The 20,406-nt window shown below is 43.3% G+C and overlaps 1 protein-coding gene across 8 annotated transcripts in view; it reads left to right on the top strand.

Annotated features, from left to right (window-relative positions):
* The window catches only part of RIN2 (Ras and Rab interactor 2), a 249,322-nt gene extending 243,630 nt beyond the window's left edge, over positions 1-5,692 (top strand). For 7 of the 8 annotated variants that reach the window (XM_023217765.2, XM_023217768.2, XM_023217762.2 and 4 more), the window contains one exon: positions 3,854-5,692. In XM_023217765.2, the coding sequence (XP_023073533.1) occupies positions 3,854-4,177 (324 nt within the window). In that variant the 3' untranslated portion in view covers positions 4,178-5,692. The remainder of the gene's footprint in view (positions 1-3,853) is intronic. The other variant, XM_023217769.1, reaches the window with a different exon arrangement.
* The last annotated feature ends 14,714 nt before the right edge of the window (positions 5,693-20,406 follow it).

Here is a 20,406-nt window from a genome sequence, read left to right as displayed (position 1 = left end):
GTTTTTCCTGACCATGAGCTGCTGCTTGGGAATGTGGGATTCCCAATGAGCTTGTTTCTTAGAATGGAGAGGTGGGTTAGGGCTATAGAAGTCTTTACCCAAGGCCAGGCATCAGGGCTCACTGTAATCCCAGCACTTTGGGAGGCCAAGGCGGGCAGATCACCTGAGGTCAGGAGTTTGAGACCAGCCAGGCCAACATGGTGAAACCCTGTGTCTACCAAAAATACAAAAATTAGCTGGATGTAGTGGCAGGCACCTGTAATCCCAGCTACTTGGGAGGCTGAGGCAGCAGAATCGCTTGAACCCAGGAGGCGGAAGTTGCAGTGAGCCGAGATCGCACCACTGCACTCCAGCCTGGGCGACAGAGTGAGACTTAGTCTCAAAAAATAAAAAAAGAGGCCGTGCGCGGTGGCTCACGTCTGTAATCCCAGCACTTTGGGAGGCTGAGGCGGGGGATCACGAGGTCGGGAGATTGAGACCACCCTGGCTAACACGGTGAAACTCCGTCTCTACTAAAAATACAAAAATTAGCCGGGCGAGGTGGCGGGCGCCTCTAGTCCCGGCTACTCGGGAGGCTGAGGCAGGAGAATGGCGTGAACCCGAGAGGCGGAGCTTGCGGTGAGTGGAGATCGCGCCACTGCACTCCAGCCTGGGCAACAGAGCGAGACTTCGTCTCAAAAAAAAAAAAGAAAAAAAGAAATCCTTACCTAACGCAATTCCTGATTTGCTCATTGTTTATGAAATAACAAGTGAGTTGGCAAGTGTCTTCAAATAATATTTTGAAGGTTTTAAATTAAATGATAACACCTGCCTGTGGTTTGTTTCTATGTTCCTCATGATGAGTTTCCAATTAGGGATCTGGAAAGCACGACAGATTTGCCTACATGTCCAGATTCACCTGCTTTTTTTTTTTTTTTTTTTTTTTTTTTTGAGACGGAGTCTCGCTCTGTCGCCCAGGCTGGGGTGCAGTGGTGTGATTTCCACTCACTGCAAGCTCTGCCACCTGGGTTCACACCATTCTCCTGCCTCAGGCTCCCGTGTAGCTTGGACTACAGGCGCCCGCCACCGCGCCCGGCTAATTTTTTGTATTTTTAGTAGAGACGGGGTTTCACAGCATTAGCCAGGATGGTCTCGATCTCCTGACCTCGTGATCTGTCCGTCTCGGCCTCCCAAAGTGCTGGGATAACAGGCGTGAGCCACCAACGATTTTTTTTTTTTTTTTAGGTGGAGTCTCGCTCATCCAGGCTGGAGTGCAGTGGTGGCACGATCTCTGCTCACTGCAACCTCCACCTCCCAGGTTCAAATGATTCTCCTGCCTCGGCCTCCGGAGTAGCTGGGACTACAGGTGCTCACCACCACAGCCGGCTAATTTATTTTGTATTTGTAGTAGAGACGGGATTTCACCCTGGTGGCCAGGCTGGACTCAAACTCCTGGCCTCAAACTGATCCACCCGCCTCAGCTTCCCAAAGTGCTGGGATTATAGGCGTGAGCCACTGCGCCTGGCCTTTTTTTTTTTTTTTCTTTTATAAGAGCGCTGAAAATAGAGGGTCAGATGAGGTGGCTCACACCTGTAATCCCAGCACCTCACAGGCTGAGGCAGGAAGATCGCTTGAGGCCAGGAGCTGGAGACCAGCCTTGGCAACAAAGTGAGACCCCCTTCTCTACAAAACAACAACAACAAAAATTTTCAAGTTAGCGGGGTGTAGTGGTGCACACCTGTAGTCCCAGCTACTCAGGAGGCTAAGGTGGGAGGATCTGTCGAGCCCGGGAGTTTGAGGCGACAGTGAGCCATGATCGCACCACTGCACTCCAGCCTGGGCAGCAGAATAAGACCCTTTCTCAAAAACAAACAAAAACAAAGCAAGCCCATCTTTGAAAGCCGAGATCAGCTCGTTCTTCTGCAAGATTTCAGTATTCTCAGAAATTCCTTCTCAAGCACATAAACCTAAAGAATGAGAATACATGTGCTGCATTCTCCCCACCCTGTTGCACTAAGAAGGTCCCTGTGCCACTCGGTGTTTGCAGACCCGTGGGGTGCCATTATACAGCCATCCAGGGAGGGGTTGCCTGAGGCAGAACAGAGGAAGTGAGAAAAGTTCATTGTTCCTTTGCCCACCTGCCAACACACACTTCCTCCTCCACCTCTTCACCTGGAGACCCCCAGACACCCTGGAGCTGCCTTCTTCTGCAGCCGCCCCCTCCTGTCTTCATTGACCCTGCTCACTTTGGAGGTGCATGCCTTCTCAGAGTGTAACCAAAGAAGGAAATGCTCAGCACTTGGCTCGGGGGTCACAGCAAAACCTCAGACACCAAAGCTCCATCTGAAACCCCTGAATCAGAGGTCACAGGCACAGAGGTCTTCTCACATGGGAAGAGGCAGTGCGTCTTAGTGGTCAAGGTGGTGGGCTGCCTCTGCCATGTCCTAGCTGTGTGGCTTTGGGCAAGTTACTTAGCCTCTCTGTGCCTCAGTTTCTGCACTAGTCAAACAGGGATCATGTAGACCCTGTCTCTTAAAAAAAAAAAGGTTCAAAGAGTGTCAGTGTCAATCTGGGCACCTCCCACTAGCTCACCTCTCCTGCAAAGTCACTGGGCTAGCAAAAGTCCCCACTGGAAGCAGATATGAAACATAGCTTACATGTGCAGAGCTCACTGTCTTTCCCGAGAGCTTTCCCTTCCATTATCCCAGGAAACCCTCGTGGTGACCATGCAGGTGCCTGGGCAGAGAGCCCTCCTTCCCTTCACTGCTGAGCAGGGTTGCCAGATTTAGAAGAATAAAAAGGAATTTGTTTTCTAGATGAAACTCAAATTTCACTGGGTGTTCTAGATTTTATCTCATAATGCCACTCTTAAGGAAACAGAAGCAAAGCTGTCTGGGATCACAAAATCTAGGAGAGCCTGATGTGAGTTTAAGAGTCTTTATGCCTGGTCTGGGCTTTGTATCTTGTAAGACCACAGGTTTACATATTTCATGATAGTATGTACCTGGCATGATGGCAGCGCCTGAGCCTGCAAATGTCTTTGTTTAATTTCCTGCAGCACCACCTTGCATGTAATCACCTCCATCTGCAAAGTGTTTGGCAAAATCAACGTTCTTTTCCTTCTGACTTTTCTCACATTGTGCCCAGACCACTAGGAGCCTTGTATTAGATTGAACTACCTGAAATCACCATTTGAGGGAGATAAAAAATAGTCAAATGTCAGCATGTTTTTTGTATGTGTGTGATTCCACCTAAATTATTGCCCTTGATTAGGATTTATTTAAAAAGTGTGTCAAAAGTGAGCACAAGCCAGGTACAGTGGCATGCACTTGTAGACTTAGCTGCTCAGGAGGCTGAGGCAGGAGGATCACTTGAGCCCAGCAGTATGAGTCCAGCCTGGGGAACATAGTGAGATCTCATCTCTTAAAAGGAACAGAAAAAGACAAAATGTGAGCACAGTGCATGCTGTTGTGTGTAGATATTTTAAATCTCTTCCTGCTGACTTCCTTCATACTCTTGTGCTATTTGGTTTATTTTTCAAGCTGGGAAGAAACCCAGCATTGGATGTGGTTCACACTCTTAAGCAGGGGTTTCTCAGGCAGACTTTATGAGGGAAATGGAAAGATCAGAACCAGGGCTGCCTGGACTTCCTGCTTGTTACAGTTGCAATGAATCATGTAGTTATCCTCGCCACTGTCCAAAGTCAGATCAGCCTCTTTCCTTGTCATTCGAAGCCTCATGGCCTGACATCGGGCATTACGACAGGACAGGGCCTGGAAGTGGCTCACAGTCACCACCCCCAACTCGGTCCCCCATCATGCTCACTACCTAGTTTTCTCTTCTGACTGTCTCAACATTCCTCTTCCACCTGCAGAATTACCTCCGAGTTGCATTTCAGGAGGTCAACAGTGGTTGCACAGGAAAGACCCTCCTTGTGAGACCTTATATCACCACCGAGGATGTGTGTCAGATCTGCGCTGAGAAGTTCAAGGTGGGGGACCCGGAGGAGTACAGTCTCTTTCTCTTCGTTGACGAGACATGGCAGCAGCTGGCAGAGGACACTTACCCTCAAAAAATCAAGGCGGAGCTGCACAGTCGACCACAGCCCCACATCTTCCACTTTGTCTACAAACGCATCAAGAACGATCCTTACGGCGTCATTTTCCAGAACGGAGAAGAAGACCTCACCACCTCCTAGAAGAGAGGCAGGACTTCCCAGTGGTGCATCCAAAGGGGAGCTGGAAGCCTTGTCTTCTGGCTTCTATGTGCTTGAGCTTGAAAAGCAGTCACCTCCTCGGGGACCCCTCCGTTTAGTGACTAAGCCATCCACAGGCCAACTCAGCCAAGGGCAACTTTAGCCACGCAAAGTAGCTGAGGTTCGTGAAACAGTAGGATTCCCTTTTGGCAATGGAGAATTGCATTTGATGGTTGAAGTGTCCTGAGATTGTTTGCTACCTACCCCCAGTCAGGTTCTAGGTTGGCTTACATGTATGTATATGTGCAGAAGAAACACTTCAGATACAAGTTCTTTTGAATTCAACAGCAGATGTTTGCGATGCAGTGCGTCAGGTGATTCTCACTCCTGTGGATGGCCTCATCCCTTCCTGCCTTCCTTTTTCCTTTTTCCTTTTTCCTTTTTTTTTTTATACAAAGAGCCTTCATGTTTTTATATATTTCATAGAAATTTTTATAGCAGTTGCAGGTAAACTGTCAGGATTGGTTTTTAAAATATTTTTGTAACTTTAAAATATTCTATAATTATGCATGTGATTTTAACATTTAATATTCAAAAATAAATCTCTTGCTGGATTTGAGAGTATTGCATTTTTAAAGTCTCTCTTCTGTAACTGGATGTTTTGGCAACTTTGTGGGGAGAGACTGCTGGATTTCTTAAAGCAACGTATTCCTGACACTGGCCGCAGAATGCCTTTGGAAATCGGATGTACTGTTCTCTTGTTCACGTTTAGTGGTGTTTTGCTGTTTTGTTTTTTAAACAAATGATGCTGAGAATAAGGAGAGAAATGAATGTAGCGAGAGGTAGAGAGAGAAATACGGACTCTAACAAAGGACTGAGGAGTGCAGTCTGCTGGTTCAGGCTCTTCGAAAGATGTAGAAAAAGAGATAGAAGGAACCACCTGCGCTTAAAATACTGTAAATATGCAATGAGGTTTGGCAAAATCTATTCCATGTGTGGTTTGCTTTTAGAAACAATTTTGAAAGCCCCTTGAGAAAAATAAAAATCAAGAAGAACACCTTTTCTCCCTTTTCCATAGAAATTAAAACTAACAGCATCAAATTATTGGGACCAGAAACCAAGTAATGTATAATGTGGCTTTTGTTGAGTTAAATAAGATGCTGTATAATGGAGAAGTATTCAAAAATGCACAAAAAAAATCTACATTATCAGAACCTGCAGTGAAGTTAAACTTATTTTAAATAAAACCAGTTTGCAGGTACACAAACTATGAGGGTCTTGTATCCATGTAACACAGGTAGTTACAAAAACATGTTATTGTACTGTGTAAAGATGCATAGTCATCTAATTTGGTTGGCTTTGTACCTTGTACCTTTTTTAGCCTTGGCTTTTGTTGAACTAGAACCCTCAGCACATACTGTGTTGTACTTTTGTAAATGATTTTTAAATGGAATTTTGCACATAATACATTGTAATACTGTATGATAATCATGTGTGAAAATAATTTTTGAAATATCCTTTGCTTTTTTTTTTTTTTTTTCTTTAGAGTAAGAATATATTCGTGCACCACACAGTGTCATGGACAGATGAAATACGAGCCAGGGTTTGTGGTTAGACGATGTATTGAGGGGCTAAGCAGAAAAGCTCACATTTCTCAGAAGCTCCTCCTGATATGGGGCAGAAGTTAAGGAGCAGAAGGAAAAGATCATTCTCCCACCTGAAAGTGTTTCCATTGTTATCTAGTACAGTACTTGGCTCAGTCGGACTTAGAGAAAATCACAGGTAATTTGAACATGGAGTTAGCTGGGGCCCTGCAGACAGCCCCACCCTGTCCTCACGCAGCCTCTGCAATGCCCTGGCTGAAAGTTCAGTGCTGTTTCAAAATTGACAGCCAGAGGCTTGGTCTCCTCGCTGCTATACTCCCCATGCTTGGAACGGTGCCTGGCATATATTAATAGTAAGTGCTCAATAAATCCTTCCTGGCTGAAGGAAGGAAAACATGAGTTTAAAAGGGTTTCTAACTCATCAGTTGGAGAGATCCGTAAAGATCAGAATGAGGACTGAATGGGCTGCCTGCTTTTGATATTTACAGCGAACTAAAAGTTGACAGCTCAATCCATATGGTTGTCGTCCCCACTCTTCAAACTAAGATCATCATGCTTTGTTGATTTAAAGCAGGTCACAGCCTCTGGATGCGAGGCAGCCTTGCAGCCTTCCACGGGATGAGAGCGAGCTCAGAAGAGGAAAAGGTAGCGTGGGCAGAAAGCGACATCACAAGACAGTCCCTGGTTTTGTCATTGGGCAATGCTTCCCCGTTAAAATTACAACACAACATGTGCCTCCACTTTTTCCCCCACGCAGGCATTTCTCACTTCTCAAATTGCCAGGAAACAGACTTGGGTGAAGGTTGGAGGGAATAAGAGGAGAGTAAAAATACAACGCTGGGTGGAGGAAGAGGAGAATGCATTTCCAAATTTAAAAATACATTATAGCTGAGGTGGGAGGATCGCTTGAGCCCAGGAATTGGAGGCTGCAGTGAGCTACGATCACACCACTGCATTGCAGCCTGGACAACAGAGCAACCCTGTCTTTCCCCCCACCAAAAAAAGTAAAAATAAAAACATGTTATAAAAGTTGAATGCCGGTCAAAGGAAAGGATTTTTTTTTTTTTTTTTTATGTTGCATGCACTGCCAAATCCTTTCACTCTAGCACCACCCCCACTCCCCAGGGACATAGAATAGAAATAGAAACTGTTGAAGTAGTTCATATTATGTGGAAGTTACAACTTTAGATCTATAAGAAAATACAAAGTACAGGAAACCCAGCTATGAGTGCTTCCATTCACAAATGCGGTTCCATCCTCATTGGGCATCTGTTACCTTCATCTTTAAGAGACTTGAAATGAGGGAGCACTTCTTTAACGCCTGGTCATACCTGGTCACACCTAGTCACGCCTGTTGCCAGCAGTCTGAGAGAAATAGAAACAGCACAAGAAGGACTCAGAAGGGCACAGTGTGTGTGGAATACAGGTGTTTTAATCATCTGGTAGTATCTGATAGTAAAATTCTAAGTGTCCTCATTTTTTCGGCCCATTTTCATGTTGATGAATTTGAGACCAAAAGTACTTTTGGTCATTCAGTTAACTCTAATTCAGTTGGAAATATGGAAAAGAAATCACCTAACATTGCGAAATCCTAAATAGGTGATAAGGAAAAGTAGTAAAGAAGGCAGAGAGGGGCCAGACACAGTGGCTCATGCTTGTAATCCCAGCACTTTGGGAGGCCAAGGCGGGTGAATCACTTGAGGTCAGGAGTTCAAGACTAGCCTGGCCAACATGGTGAAACCCTGCCTCTACTAAAAATACAAAAATTAGCCAGGCATGGTGGCAGGCACCTGTAATCCCAGCTACTCGGGAAGCTGAGGCAGGAGAATCCCTTGAACCCAGGAGGCGGAGGTTGCAGACAGCTGAGATCACGCCACTGCACTCTAGCCTGGGCAATAGAGCAAGACTCCATCTCAAAAAAAAAAAAAAAAAACAATGCAGAGAGGGAGGGAGGAGGAAAACATCTGGCATTTTTCTCAAGAAACAGGTTCTGATTAGAAAAAGTTTGATTTTACTCCAACATCAAAAATGGTGGCAGTTGGCACAAACCTTTCCCACATGAATACTAGCTTTGCAAGAAACCTAGGTATGGGAAGTTAAAAAAAATAATTATTCCGAAAGGTGTGGGCATATAACTTTTTTTTTTTTTTTTTGAGACAAGGTGTGACTGTCACTCAAGCTGAAATGAAATGCAGTAGTGCTATCTTGGCTCACTGCAGCCTCAACTTCCTGGGCTCAAGCACAATCCTCCTACCTCGGCCTCCTGACTAGCTATGACTACAGGCATGCACCAACCACCATGCCCAGCTAAGTTTTCTTTATTTTTTGCAGAGATGAGGTCTCACTATGTTGCCCAGGCTAGTCTCAAACTTCTGAACTCAAGGGATCTACCCCCTCAGCTTCCCAAATAGTTGAGAAAGTGTAACCAAGGCCTCCCCTCAGAAACCTCCCTGGAGAAGCTTCAATTGGAGTGAGGCGGTTGGGGGTGGGGGGGGGGGAGGAGTTTCTTATCTCGAGTCTAATACAAATTCTCCCATTTAAAAGTAGAATTTGCCAGAATTCTGAAGCTCTATATAAGACACTTAGAATATCATTACATTAATGAATCTGAGCATTTCCTTTGAGTGCACACATTAGTACTACTATAGCCAACCCTCATTTCTCACTGCTGGGGAATGGGGCTGGTCAGATCCTGCGGCCTGTGGAGAGGGGTTCGGAACCTGAGGACCACGGGTGACCAGGGAGGAGCTCTTAGATGGCCTTCACCTTTGTAACCAGCCTTCGGTTTCCTGGCGGAAATATCACTACACATAATCAGCTCCATTGCTTGCCTTTCTTCCCATTTCCCCACCATGATTCTGTGGGCTGGGCTTTCCCTCATGCCATAGATTTGAGGATGCTCTTAACTCTCTTCCAAGGCTTCTTGCCAAAAAGCAGCCTCTGATCCTTTCCACAGTTTGTTTCTGTAGTTCCACCCAGAGACTCAAAAAGTGTGAACCTGGCCCCACTGCAAACATTACCCGCCCACACTATCTGTCACCAAGACTCAGTGTCTGCTGTTCCATTTGAATAGCTGGCTCTCAGCTTTGGCTGTCAGCTTGAAGTCACCTGGAGCCTTTTAAAACTCCCAATGTCCCAGCTGCCCAGACCATCAGAATCTCTACAGAGGCGACCCAGCCAGCCATATTTATTTTAAACTTCCAAGGTGCTTCCGCTGTGAAAACTACTAGTTTAGATCAAAATGTGGATTTTAATATAAAAACACACCTGGGAGAAGTAACACCTTGCCTAATCAAGGCCACTGACACCTAACCAAGCATGCATTCTCAACCTGATTTGGCTGGGAGAGGACCATGGAACATGTACTTCTAGCCTGGTGCTATCCATTAGAAATATGAAGCAAGCCACATAGGTAATTTTACATTTACTAGTGGGCACATTTTTAAAAAGCGAAAAGAAATAGGTAGAATCAATTTTAATAATTTTATTTAGCTCATGATATCTCAAATATATTTCAACAATTAATCAAACATATTAAAGAGGTATTTTACATTCTTTTATTTTTTATATTGTCTTCAAAGTTGTGTGCGCATTTTGCACCTACAGCACATCTCATTTCACACTGGCCATGTCTCAAATAATCAATAGCCCATGTGGCTGGTGGCTACCATATTGGAGAGTGCCGTTCTAGCATATCAACTAGGGTTGATTTAAAAGTTAAAAAAAAAAAGACTATATGTGCATATAAAATAAGAACACATTCACAGGTTACATCTACAAAGGAACAGCCACATGTATCCTATCAAACATATGTACCTATTACTAGCCAAGGATGAAAATAGCATCTTGCCTCTTCAGTCACTGTAAGGCAAACATAAAGTAATTCATGCAAAGCGCTTAGAACATCCAGGCACCACGCCATAAGCACGGTTAAATGTTACTTATTATGATTATTAGATAATCGACTGCTTTGGCATTTCACCCCTACTACTTATTTCTGCCTACCCATTCATGCTATTATCTGCTGGCAAGTTTCTCGTGAAACAGAAGAAAGGCAGTAATGGGTATGAAAGGTTTAAGAAAAATGTATTGGGGCAGGTTGCTTAATGTAGGAAGATCAAACATAAAGTGAAAACTAGTTATTAACTTTATGTATTTAATTTATTTATTTATTGAGACAGAGTCTCGCTCTGTCACCCAGGCTGGAGTGCAGTGGCGTGATCTCGGCTCACTGCAAGCTCCGCCTACCAGGTTCACGCCATTCTCCTGCCTCAGCCTCCGGAGCAGCTGGGACTACAGGCGCCCACCACCGCGCTGGGCTAATTTTTTATATTTTTGGTAGAGATGGTGTTTCACCATGTTAGCCAGGATGGTCTCGATCTCCTGACCTCGTGATCCACCCACCTCGGCCTCCCAAAGTGCTGGGATTATAGGTGTGAGCCACCGCACCCAGCCCAACTTCATTGCTGTTACTGCTGATGGTGGTGATGGAGGTGATGGTGGTGTGTGCGTGTGAGCTGGGAGTAGCTCATTTTCCCCAGTATTCCCTGCTGGTCAAAAGCATCATCAGGGCCCATAGCCAGGGGTGACTTTCACCAAGAAAGGAAAAGGGAGCAAGGCAAGTTGCAGAGACGTCTTGCTAGCTTCCCAGTCATTGCCAGAGCGAAATCCTGAGAGGAACCATCTCTGCCTACACAAGAGTCTAAAATAGTATTTCCCAAAAAGGAATTATTATTTAAGTAAAAGCGTAATTATAGTCAGTGATTGTTTAAACAACTTTCCTCCACTTTTTTCCCCTTTTACTTTATCATATTCACTAATTTATATAGAATTTATATGTACATTTATATCATTTAAAATGACTATTCTTTAAAACATGGTGCTTTACCAAGAAGAATACAGAGGTTGGCGTGATTAATTCTCTTTCTTTCTGATGTGCGTGCTTCTGACTTCTCGCCACTTCTACAAATTAAGAGAGAATGCATTTATTTACCAGATTGCAGTTTCCGTCCATTTTATCTTTCTCACTCCCATTTTTCTCTGCAGCCTATTGATGTACAATCATATGCAGAATAGACTTATGCATCTATTATCTACTGAAAGAAAAACTACAGAGAACAATAAAATGCTAGAGACTCACTAACTAAACAGAAAAATATATGTAAGTGAAGCAGCTAGGACATCACAAAGCTTCTATTTTTCACTAGCACATGAAAATATGAGACCTGACAAATTGCAAACTCTCATTGAACAGATAGTTTAGGATTTTGCTGTGAAAACCATAATCCATGGATGAAGCATCACATCTTTTGGGGGTTTGTGAGCATCTCAGACCCCTGGCAGACCTGCTGGATCAGAATCTGCATTTTAACAAGATTCACGTGCACATTAGAGTTGGCTTGAGAAGCATTAGTTCAAGGTATATTTGGGGCAGTGGTATTTGTGCAGCTGATACAAATACACAAATGTAGGAGGTGTGCTGCTCTTAGAACCCTGCAGGAAAGGAGAAGAAAATAGCTCATAATTGTTTTGCTAAGAATAAGGCATAACTTCGTTTAAAATCACCACATTATGGACAAAAGGTTTAACATACAAATGTCAGGAACCAAGTTTTTACCTCCTTATGTATAAATTCAATTATATTCTTGCTTTGACAGGGAAAAGGGGCTTGAAGGGCATGGGGAAAAGATTCTGAAAATCAGGTGGGATTGCTGAAGTCAAACTTTAATGATTTTGCTGGAAAGTGACTTCTCTCACCTCCAGACCTCCAACACCTGTGTGAGGGCACACAGGAGCAGAGGAGGGGGGGATCTCTGGGCCAGCTGCTTGCACACGCACGTGTGTGCATGCACGGATGTAGTCATGCACAGTTAATTAGTCACATTGTCTGCATGTGACATGGGAAGTTTATAAGCTTTTTTATTTTCTTAAAGAACAGCTGGGCTGGCCACAGTAACTCACTCCTGTAATCCCAGCACTTTGGGAGGCTGAGGTGGGCAGATCACCTAAGGTCAAGAGTTTGAGACCAGCCTGGCCAACATGGAGAAACCCCATCTTCTACTCGAAATACAAAATTAGCCAGTCGTGGTGGCACATGCCTGTAATCCCAGCTACTCGGGAGGCTGAGATAGGAGAATCGCTTGAACCCGGGAGGCAAAGATTGTGGTGAGCCGAGATTGCACCATTGCACTCTAGACTGGGCAACAAGAGCAAAACTCCATCTCAAAAAAAAAAAAAAAAAAGGAAGAACAGCCAACTTCCTTTTAAAGGCATTTCATTCCCTGAGAATCTACTAATCTACTAATCATAAGACCCTTTTACTCATCAACTTCGAGAAACAAAGATGTGTTTAATAAAACCTCCGGTGAGCAAGGAGTGAATGATCTAAAACTTCGTTGGAAAAAGCTCCTGTGGAATCCCCAGCAGACGATTTCAAAGGTAAAGTGTGGTGAATTTCGCAGAACTCTTCCATTTCTCCAGGTAACCTTTCTGAACGATCCTGAGCCCTCGTTTGTTTTTCCAGATGACACTGGTTTACTCACATGATTTTGCCTTACGTTTTTTAGGGGAAGGAGGATTTTTAAAAAGCACACACAGCATATAGTTTTCAAAAACAAATATTGGAAGACTTGCAATGGAAGGTAGCAGCCCCTGAGCCTCCTCCCAATCCCATCTCTGTTACCTCCTCCCCCAAACCACGTCTCCAGCTGTGTCTTCATTATTTATCTCCCTACTTCTAAAAAGATGCTGATATTGCTGCTTATTGGTTTTTCTTTTCTTTTCTTTTTTTTTTTTGAGACAGAGTCTCACTCTGTCCACCAGGCTGGAGTGCAGTGGCACGATCTCAGCTCACTGCAAACTCCACCTCCCAGGTTCAAGCGATTCTCCTGCCTCAGCCTCCTGAGTAGCTGGGATTACAAGCATGAGCTACCACACCCAGCTACTTATTTTTTTTTTTTTTTTTGAGACGGAGTCTCGCTCTGTCGCCCAGGCTGGAGTACAGTGGCCAGATCTCAGCTCGCTGTAAGCTCCGCCTCCCAGGTTCACGCCTTTCTCCTGCCTCAGCCTCCCGAGTAGCTGGGACTACAGGCGCCCGCCACCTCGCCCGGCTAGTTTTTTGTATTTTTTATTAGAGACGAGGTTTCACCGTGTTGGTCAGGCTGGTCTTGATCTCCTGACCTGAAGTAATCTGTCCACCTCTGCCTCCCAAAGTGCTGGGATTACAGGTGTGAGCTACCATGCCCGGCTTCTTTTTCAGTATAAGACATTAATTATTGATTCCATATTATGGAAAGTGAGGACTGAACCCTTTTGTATGGTGGTCCTCTCCTTAGGGTGACCATGTAGCAACCTGGTCATATGTCAATACCTGTGGAGCTTTTCTTCTGGGTCACGTGGTTTCCCCACAAGAAAATTCTCCAGTATCCTACTGGGGGGTGCCAGGTGGGGTTAAATTTTGTTGCCCGTGTTCTGGGAGCTAAGCAGGCAAGGAGCCTGTGGGGTTTCAGCTTTCACCTCCGCCCATTTCCGATGCAGTATCTCAACCTCACTCTTCGCTGCGTGTGCTCTGACGGCTCAGGGACATGGCTTCTGGGTCTCTCCAGGAGTGAGGCGCTCATCGTCTCCCTTCACTCACACCTGCCTTGGCTAATTCCTGAGCCCGCCCAGACTCTGCACGGGGAATCGATTGCCTTGCTTCCTGCTGGCTTTTCCGCCTGCAGTTGGTTAACATCTAACTTTCTCCTGTCTGCTGAGTTTTCAAGCACACAAAATTTTGTTGCCAGTTCCCATTGGCTACTGTCTCCTCTTCCATTCTTTTTGTTCCTATGGATGTATGCCCTTTAAAAAATTCCTTTTTAAATTTTCTCTAATTCTCATTTTAGTGAGGTATTGGTAGGGAAAAGATAGATAAATACAACCTACGTTATTTAATTAAAACCTGTAGTTTTAATAAGAAAAAAAATAAATAATAAAATAATAAATAAAGAAACCTGTAGTTTTAAATTTGAATGGTGACTGAATTTATACATCTTAGTTAGCAAAACTGAAAATAGATTATTACATCGATAGTTCAGAGTCAATGCGTGTATCTTGTCCAGTTATTATTTTATTTAAAAAATTTCTTATATCAAGGCATCCAACCATCCAAGCTGTTTAATTGTAAAGTATGCTGCTTAGGATATATCAAAATATATATTTACTGCGCACTTTGTCCTTTCCATATAATCTGAAAGAAAAGAAACAGAGCAACAACAGATGAGCCATCAAGCTGTTTGCTTGTTTTCAATGTGGAATTTTGCAATGATGGATGTGAATCTGGGTCAGTACTATTTACAGAGAGCACATGGTGTTTTGTTTCAATGAGCAGGAAAATGTTTGCCATTAAATGTGGTAAAAGCTTGTAGTTTTTTCCAACGAAGCAGTAAAAGAAATTACTCTGTGTAGAATGATAAATAAAGAATTCTATGAGTCATCTTTAACGTAGGGGAAAATGTGCAGCCGGGATAGAAACAGTGTTTTACTGCCGGCTAAAAGTCAAATCAAATGCACTGAAACAGAAGTCAATAACAGCATGTCCTAGAAGCCCAAGTAACTGTGGGGTTTAACGTAGTTTATGCTTTTCAAATATACTTCTTAAAATGGCGGTGACAAAAATGTAAAGACTGTGCTGATCCTTCCTTCCTTCCTTCCTTCCTTCCTTCTTTCTTTCCTTTCCTTCCTTCTTCTCCCCTCCCCTCCCATCATTATTTATCTCCGTACTTCTAAAAAGGTGCTGATACTGCTGCTTATTGTTTTCTTTTTCCTTTTTCTTTTCTTTTCTTTTCTTTCTTTCTTTCTTTGAGACGGAATCTCAATGGCGCAATCTCAGCTTCCCTTCTCTCTTTCTCCCTTCCCCTCCCCTCTCTTCCCTTCCCTTCCTTTCTTTAAAAAAAAAAAAAAAAAAAAAAAAAAAAATCATACTGGAGTGCAGTGGTGCAATCATGGCTCACTGTAGCCTCAAACTCCTGGGTTCAAGGGATCCCCTGGCCTTACCCTCCTAAGTAGCTAGGACTACAGGTACACACCACCATGCCAGGCTTTTTTTCCTTTTCCTCTCCCTCTCCCTCTCCGTCTGTCCTTCCTTCCTTCCTTCCTCCCTCCCTCCCTCTCTCTTTCTTTCTTTCTTTCTTTTCTTTCTTTCCTTCCTTCCTTCCTTTCTTTCTTTCTTTCTTTTCTTTCTTTCTTTCTTTCTTTTTCTCTCTCTCTCTCTCTCTCTTTCTTTCTTTCTTTCTTTTCTTTCTTTCCTTCCTTCCTTCCTTCCTTCTTTCCTTCCTTCCTTCCTTCCTTCTTTCTTTCTTTCGATGGGGTCTCGCTTTGTTGCCCAGGCTGGTCTCCAACTCCTCAAGCAGTCCTCCCACCTCAGCCTCCCGAAGTGCTGCGTGCTTCCTCTTTTTAAAGTCAGGTTTGTTAAGGCACAAGTTCAATAAAGTACAATTCACTCATTTTAGTACACATTCGCTATATTTTGACAGACTCATTTGGTCACGTAGCCATCACCGTGATCAGTCCCAGCCTGAGCAAACACTGGTCTGTTTTACTCTGTTCCTATAATTCTGCCCTTTCAGAATGTCATATAAATGGCTGGGCACATTCACTCATGCCTGTAATCCCAGCACTTTGGAAGACTGAGGTGGATGGATCACCTGTGGCCAGGAGTTGGAGACCACCCTAGGCAATATGTCAAAACCCCATCTCTACTAAAAGTACAAAAATTAGCTAGGCATGGTGGTGCACGCCTATAGCCCCAGCTACTTGGGAGGCTGAGGCAGGAGAATCGCTTGAACCTGGGAGGTGGAGGTTGCAGTGAGCCGAGATCATGCCACTTCACTCCAGCCTGGGTGACAAAGTGAGACCCTGTCTCAAAAAAAAAAAAAAAAAAAAAAAAAAAGAATGTCCATGTAAATGGAATCATAGGGTACATAGACTTTTTTGATTCTGGCTTATATATTCATATAGATGTTTTGATGAAAACATAAGTTTTCATTTCTCTGGGGTAAATGCCCAGGAATGCAATTGCTGGGTCAAGTGGTAGTTGCATGTTTGCATGTTCAATTTGTAAAGAAACTACCAAACTGTTCTCCAGAGGGGCTGCACCATTTTACATTCCCATCAGCTATGTATGAGTGATTACGTTTTGAAGTTTTTAGTACATTTCAGTGTTAAACTGCTGAAATTGTCAGATTCACTAGGTTTAAAACACATGCACTGTTAAAAATGTTTTATTTCTAAAAGTATTACAATTATATTTCTAGAAATGTTATAGTTAGACTCCAGCATAAATTGCCACTGATACAAGGGGGAAAAAACTCATGCTGGCCTTATTCTTCTTCCCCAGAAACTTTAAACACCAGAAAACAATGGAGTAATGATGTTTACAAAATCTTGGAGGAGAGAACATGGGATCCAGGAATATCCCGCCAATATTCCACTTGAGCATCCTAAGAGACAAGGACGCTCTATGAATAGAGCACCAGCACCATGAGCCGGAGGAAAAACAAAGCACAGCAAAGTCAAACAAACAAAAGCTCAACAGAGAAACTCAGCCAACCCATACATGCATCAGAATGAAGAATGGAAAGGGAAAAGCTGTAACAAGAAACGGGAATGACAATTACGTCCACTCAATCATAGACTTAAAACCAAACAACTAGGTGATATATAGTTGTAAAAGTGATGTGGCTGTATAGAGAATGGTGGCACACGCCTGTAGTCCCAGCTACTCAGGAGCTGAGGCACGAAATCGCTTCATCTTGGGAGGTGGAGGTTGCAGTGAGCTGAGATCATGCCACTTCGCTATAGCCTGGGCGACAGAGAGAGACCCTCTCTCTCTCACACACACGCAAAAGGCCAGGCGTGGTGGCTCACGCCTGTAATCCCAGCACTTTGGGAGGCCGAGGCTGGTGGATCACAAGGTCAGGAGTTCAAGACCAGCTTGACCAAGATGGTGAAACTCCGTCTCCACTAAAAATACAAAAAAAGTAGCCTGTGGTGGCAGGCACCTGTGATCCCAGCTACTACAGAGGCTAAGGCAGAGAATCGCTTGAACCCAGGAGGCAGAGGTTGCAGTGAGCTGGGATCACACCACTGCACTCCAGCCTGGGCAACAGGACAAGACTCCGTCTCAAAAGAACAAAGGCCTCGTGTGGTGGTGCACACCTGTAGTTCCAGCTACCCGGGAGGCAGAGGCAGGAGAATCGCTTGAACCCAGGAGGCAGAAGTTCCACTGAGCTGAGATCCTACCAGCACTCCAGCCTGGGAGACAGAGCAAGACCCTGTCTCAAAAAAGCAAAAAACCAAAAAACAAAACAACAAAAAAGAGTCAATAGTGCCCTAAATTGAAACTTCCATTAAAAAATCTGATTTTGACCATTAATTATCCTCATTAGGAGATTGAAAGTATATTTAATACATATATAATACTATACATATCTTAAACTTTACAGGAAACTTTTAGGAGCTTTTATTTTGTGCTGCTCAGCAATCTCTTTATTTTCATATTTATTTATTTATTACTTTTATTATTTTTTAATTTTTTGAGACAGAGTCATCCTCTGTCACCCAGGCTGGAGTGCAGTGGTACGGTCTCAGCTCGCTGCAACCTCCGCCTCCCAGGTTCAAGCAATTCTCCTGCCTCAGCCTCCCAAGTAGCTGGGATTATAGGTGCCTGCCACCACGCCTGGCTAATTTTTTTTGTGTTTTTAGTAGAGACGGGGTTTCACCATGTTGGCCAGGCTGGTCTCAAACTCCTGACCTCATGATTTGCCCGCCTCGGCCTCCCAAAGCACTAGGATTACAGGTGTGAGCCACCATGCCCGGCCTATTTATTTATTCATTTATTTATTGACATGAAGTCTTCCTCTGTTGCCCAGGCTGGAGTGCAGTGGTATAATCTCAGTAAACTGCAACATCTGCCTCCTGGGTTCAAGCGATTCTTCTGCCTCAGTCTTCCGAGTAGCTGATATTACAGGTGTCCACCACCATGCCCAGCTAATTTTTATATTTTTAGGAGAGACGGGGTTCACCATGTTGGCCAGGCTAGTCTCGAACTCCTGACCTCAGGTGAACCACCTGCCTCGGCCTCCCAAAGTGCTGAGATTACAGAAGTGACTCACCGCACTTGGTACTCTTTCATTTTCATTTGATTTGTTTTTATTCTGTTAAATTAAAGAAAAAAGTCAAGTATAGTAATACCTTATACTTCATAATCTATTAACATATGTAATTAGAATCCCTTTTAAGTAAAAGTCTCTTTTTCACCCCTTAATCTACATAGAGAGACGACTGAAATTCTCTGTGAATTAACATGGTTTATTCCCAGGTGGCAAAATTTTGAATGATTTGTTGTTTTCTTCTTTGTACGTTTCCACAAGTCTTTGATTTCTTAATAATGTGCATATACCATTTTTACTAAAAGGTCTTTAAAAATGTAAATAGCCCTGAAAGGTATTTTTAAAACCCATAAAACAAGTGTGTCAACATGTAGACTTTTCTGGTGGGAGCAAGACAATAAGAGGAAAGGGAGGTGGCTTCCAAAGCTTCACCCATCTCCTCTAAGCTGCTCATCAGGGACTGTGAGCAGCCACTGCCCCTCCAGAACCATTTATGCTAAGGTCTATGGTTGAGGGCTGTGCCTCTCCTAACTCTACATCTCCAGATTCTGATCCTTCAAAATGCAAAATACTTAATTTCATTATTTTCCTTACCAAACACTTACATGGCACTTAAAATGTGGCAAGCACTGTTATAAGTGCTTTACAAATATTAACTCATGTAATCTTCATAATAATTCAGTGAGGTAGGTGCTATGATTATGCACCTTTTACAGAAACTGAGGCACAGAGAGGTGAAATACCTTTGTTGATAACGTGAATACCCTCTTTGTAAACTACCAAGGATGATATTATCTTCTGGGTAACCTGCATGCCACTTTTTCACTCAGCTGTTTAATCGATATTTGCTGGGCACTTACTGGCCACCCTTTGAGATGCTAATTCATAGGAGGCAATCAGCAATGGAAACTGATAACAGTTTAAAAATAAGTAGACAAACAGGAGAGAAGGGAGAACCAGGTGGTGAATATCCAGGATATTCTCTGTACTTCCCTGCACGTTCCCCTGACCCCATGTGTTGGAATGGCCACATAGCTATAGGACATTTCTGATCTGTGCCTCAAAATCAGAATAATAAGTCGTATCAGTGCTGCAAAGTGCTGGCCCACAGCATCCAGTCTCTGCAGGGTTCGGTACTACCTTTGTGTTAAATCCACAGTGTTTTTTCCTAAAAATCAAAATCATGTTTATTCCACCATTACCTAGATACAAACATAAAGTAGCTATAAACTTCTAATGTTTATAATACCAATGAATCAGAGCCAAAGATATTACAAAAACCTTCACTACTTAATAAGGAACAAGATTCAAATCAACATTAGTTCATGTCACACACACAAAAATTATGAAACACTTTGAAATGGCCAGAAAAAGATGACTGGGTGTCCTGTCTAGTACATGTTTCCAGGTTTTCTCTGCTTTTTATTGTCTTTGACAATACAAAATTTTACAGATTTGTAAGCTGAGGAAAATTGATAGTAATGAAAATTTTTGTCCATAAAATACAAATGCATGGTGTTATACAGTGTCCAGCAGAGACGGTGAACTACAGCTCTGTGGATATTGACCAGTTTAACACTTATATGTAAATACATTTCAGCATTCCTGCTTGTTTTATGTATTTTATCTCTCTTTTATCTTATCTTTTTGAGACAGGGTCTTGCTGTGTCACCCAGGCTGGAGTGCAGTGGTGCAATCATGGCTCAGTGCAACCTCTACCTCCTGGGCTCAAATGATCCTCCCACCTCAGCCTCCCAAGTAAGCGGGATTACAGGCGTGAGCCACTGTGGCCTGAAGAAAGGAATTTTTGACTTTTAATTTTAACTACTTTAAATTTAAAAACTGATGTTTGAATCAGCGATTTGAAAACAGTATGTTTGGAACCACTTGGATATGAGAATCTGCTTTTTAACCATATATTAATGAAATCTAAATAGAGAACAAGCATTTCCGATGACAGCTGCTCCCTCAGATTGAAATGCACTGCAATTGTATACACACCGGATTTCAAAGTCTTTGCAAAAAAGAATGTAACATATCACATTAATTTTTTTATTGACTGATTACATGTTGAGTATTGATTGGTTACATGTTGAAATGATATTTCGGGTATAATAAAGTGGGGTCAGGGAAAAATATTTTTCCTAAATAGGAAAAATAAATGGGTAAAATGAAGTGTACTATCAAAATCAATTTTACATTTCTTTTTGTTTTTATTTATTATTTATTCTTGAGACGGAGTCTAGCTCTGTTGCCCAGGCTGGAGTGCAGTGGTGAGATCTCGGCTCACTGCAACCTCCGACTCCTGGGTTCAAGCGATTCTCCTGCCTCAGCCTCCAAGTAGCTGGGATTACAGGCGCGTGCCATCACGCCCAGCTAATTTTTCTTTCTTTCTTTTTCTTTTCTTTTCTTTTTTTTTAGTAGACAGAGGGTCTCGCCATGTTGGCCAGGTTGGTCTCGAACTGCTGAACTCAAGTGA

This window comes from Piliocolobus tephrosceles, chromosome 20, assembly GCF_002776525.5.
Source record: "Piliocolobus tephrosceles isolate RC106 chromosome 20, ASM277652v3, whole genome shotgun sequence".
In the NCBI taxonomy this organism is placed as follows: Eukaryota; Metazoa; Chordata; class Mammalia; order Primates; family Cercopithecidae; genus Piliocolobus; species Piliocolobus tephrosceles.
The sequence above is the reverse complement of the archived record's forward strand: the minus strand, read 5'-3'. Positions and strand labels throughout refer to the sequence as shown.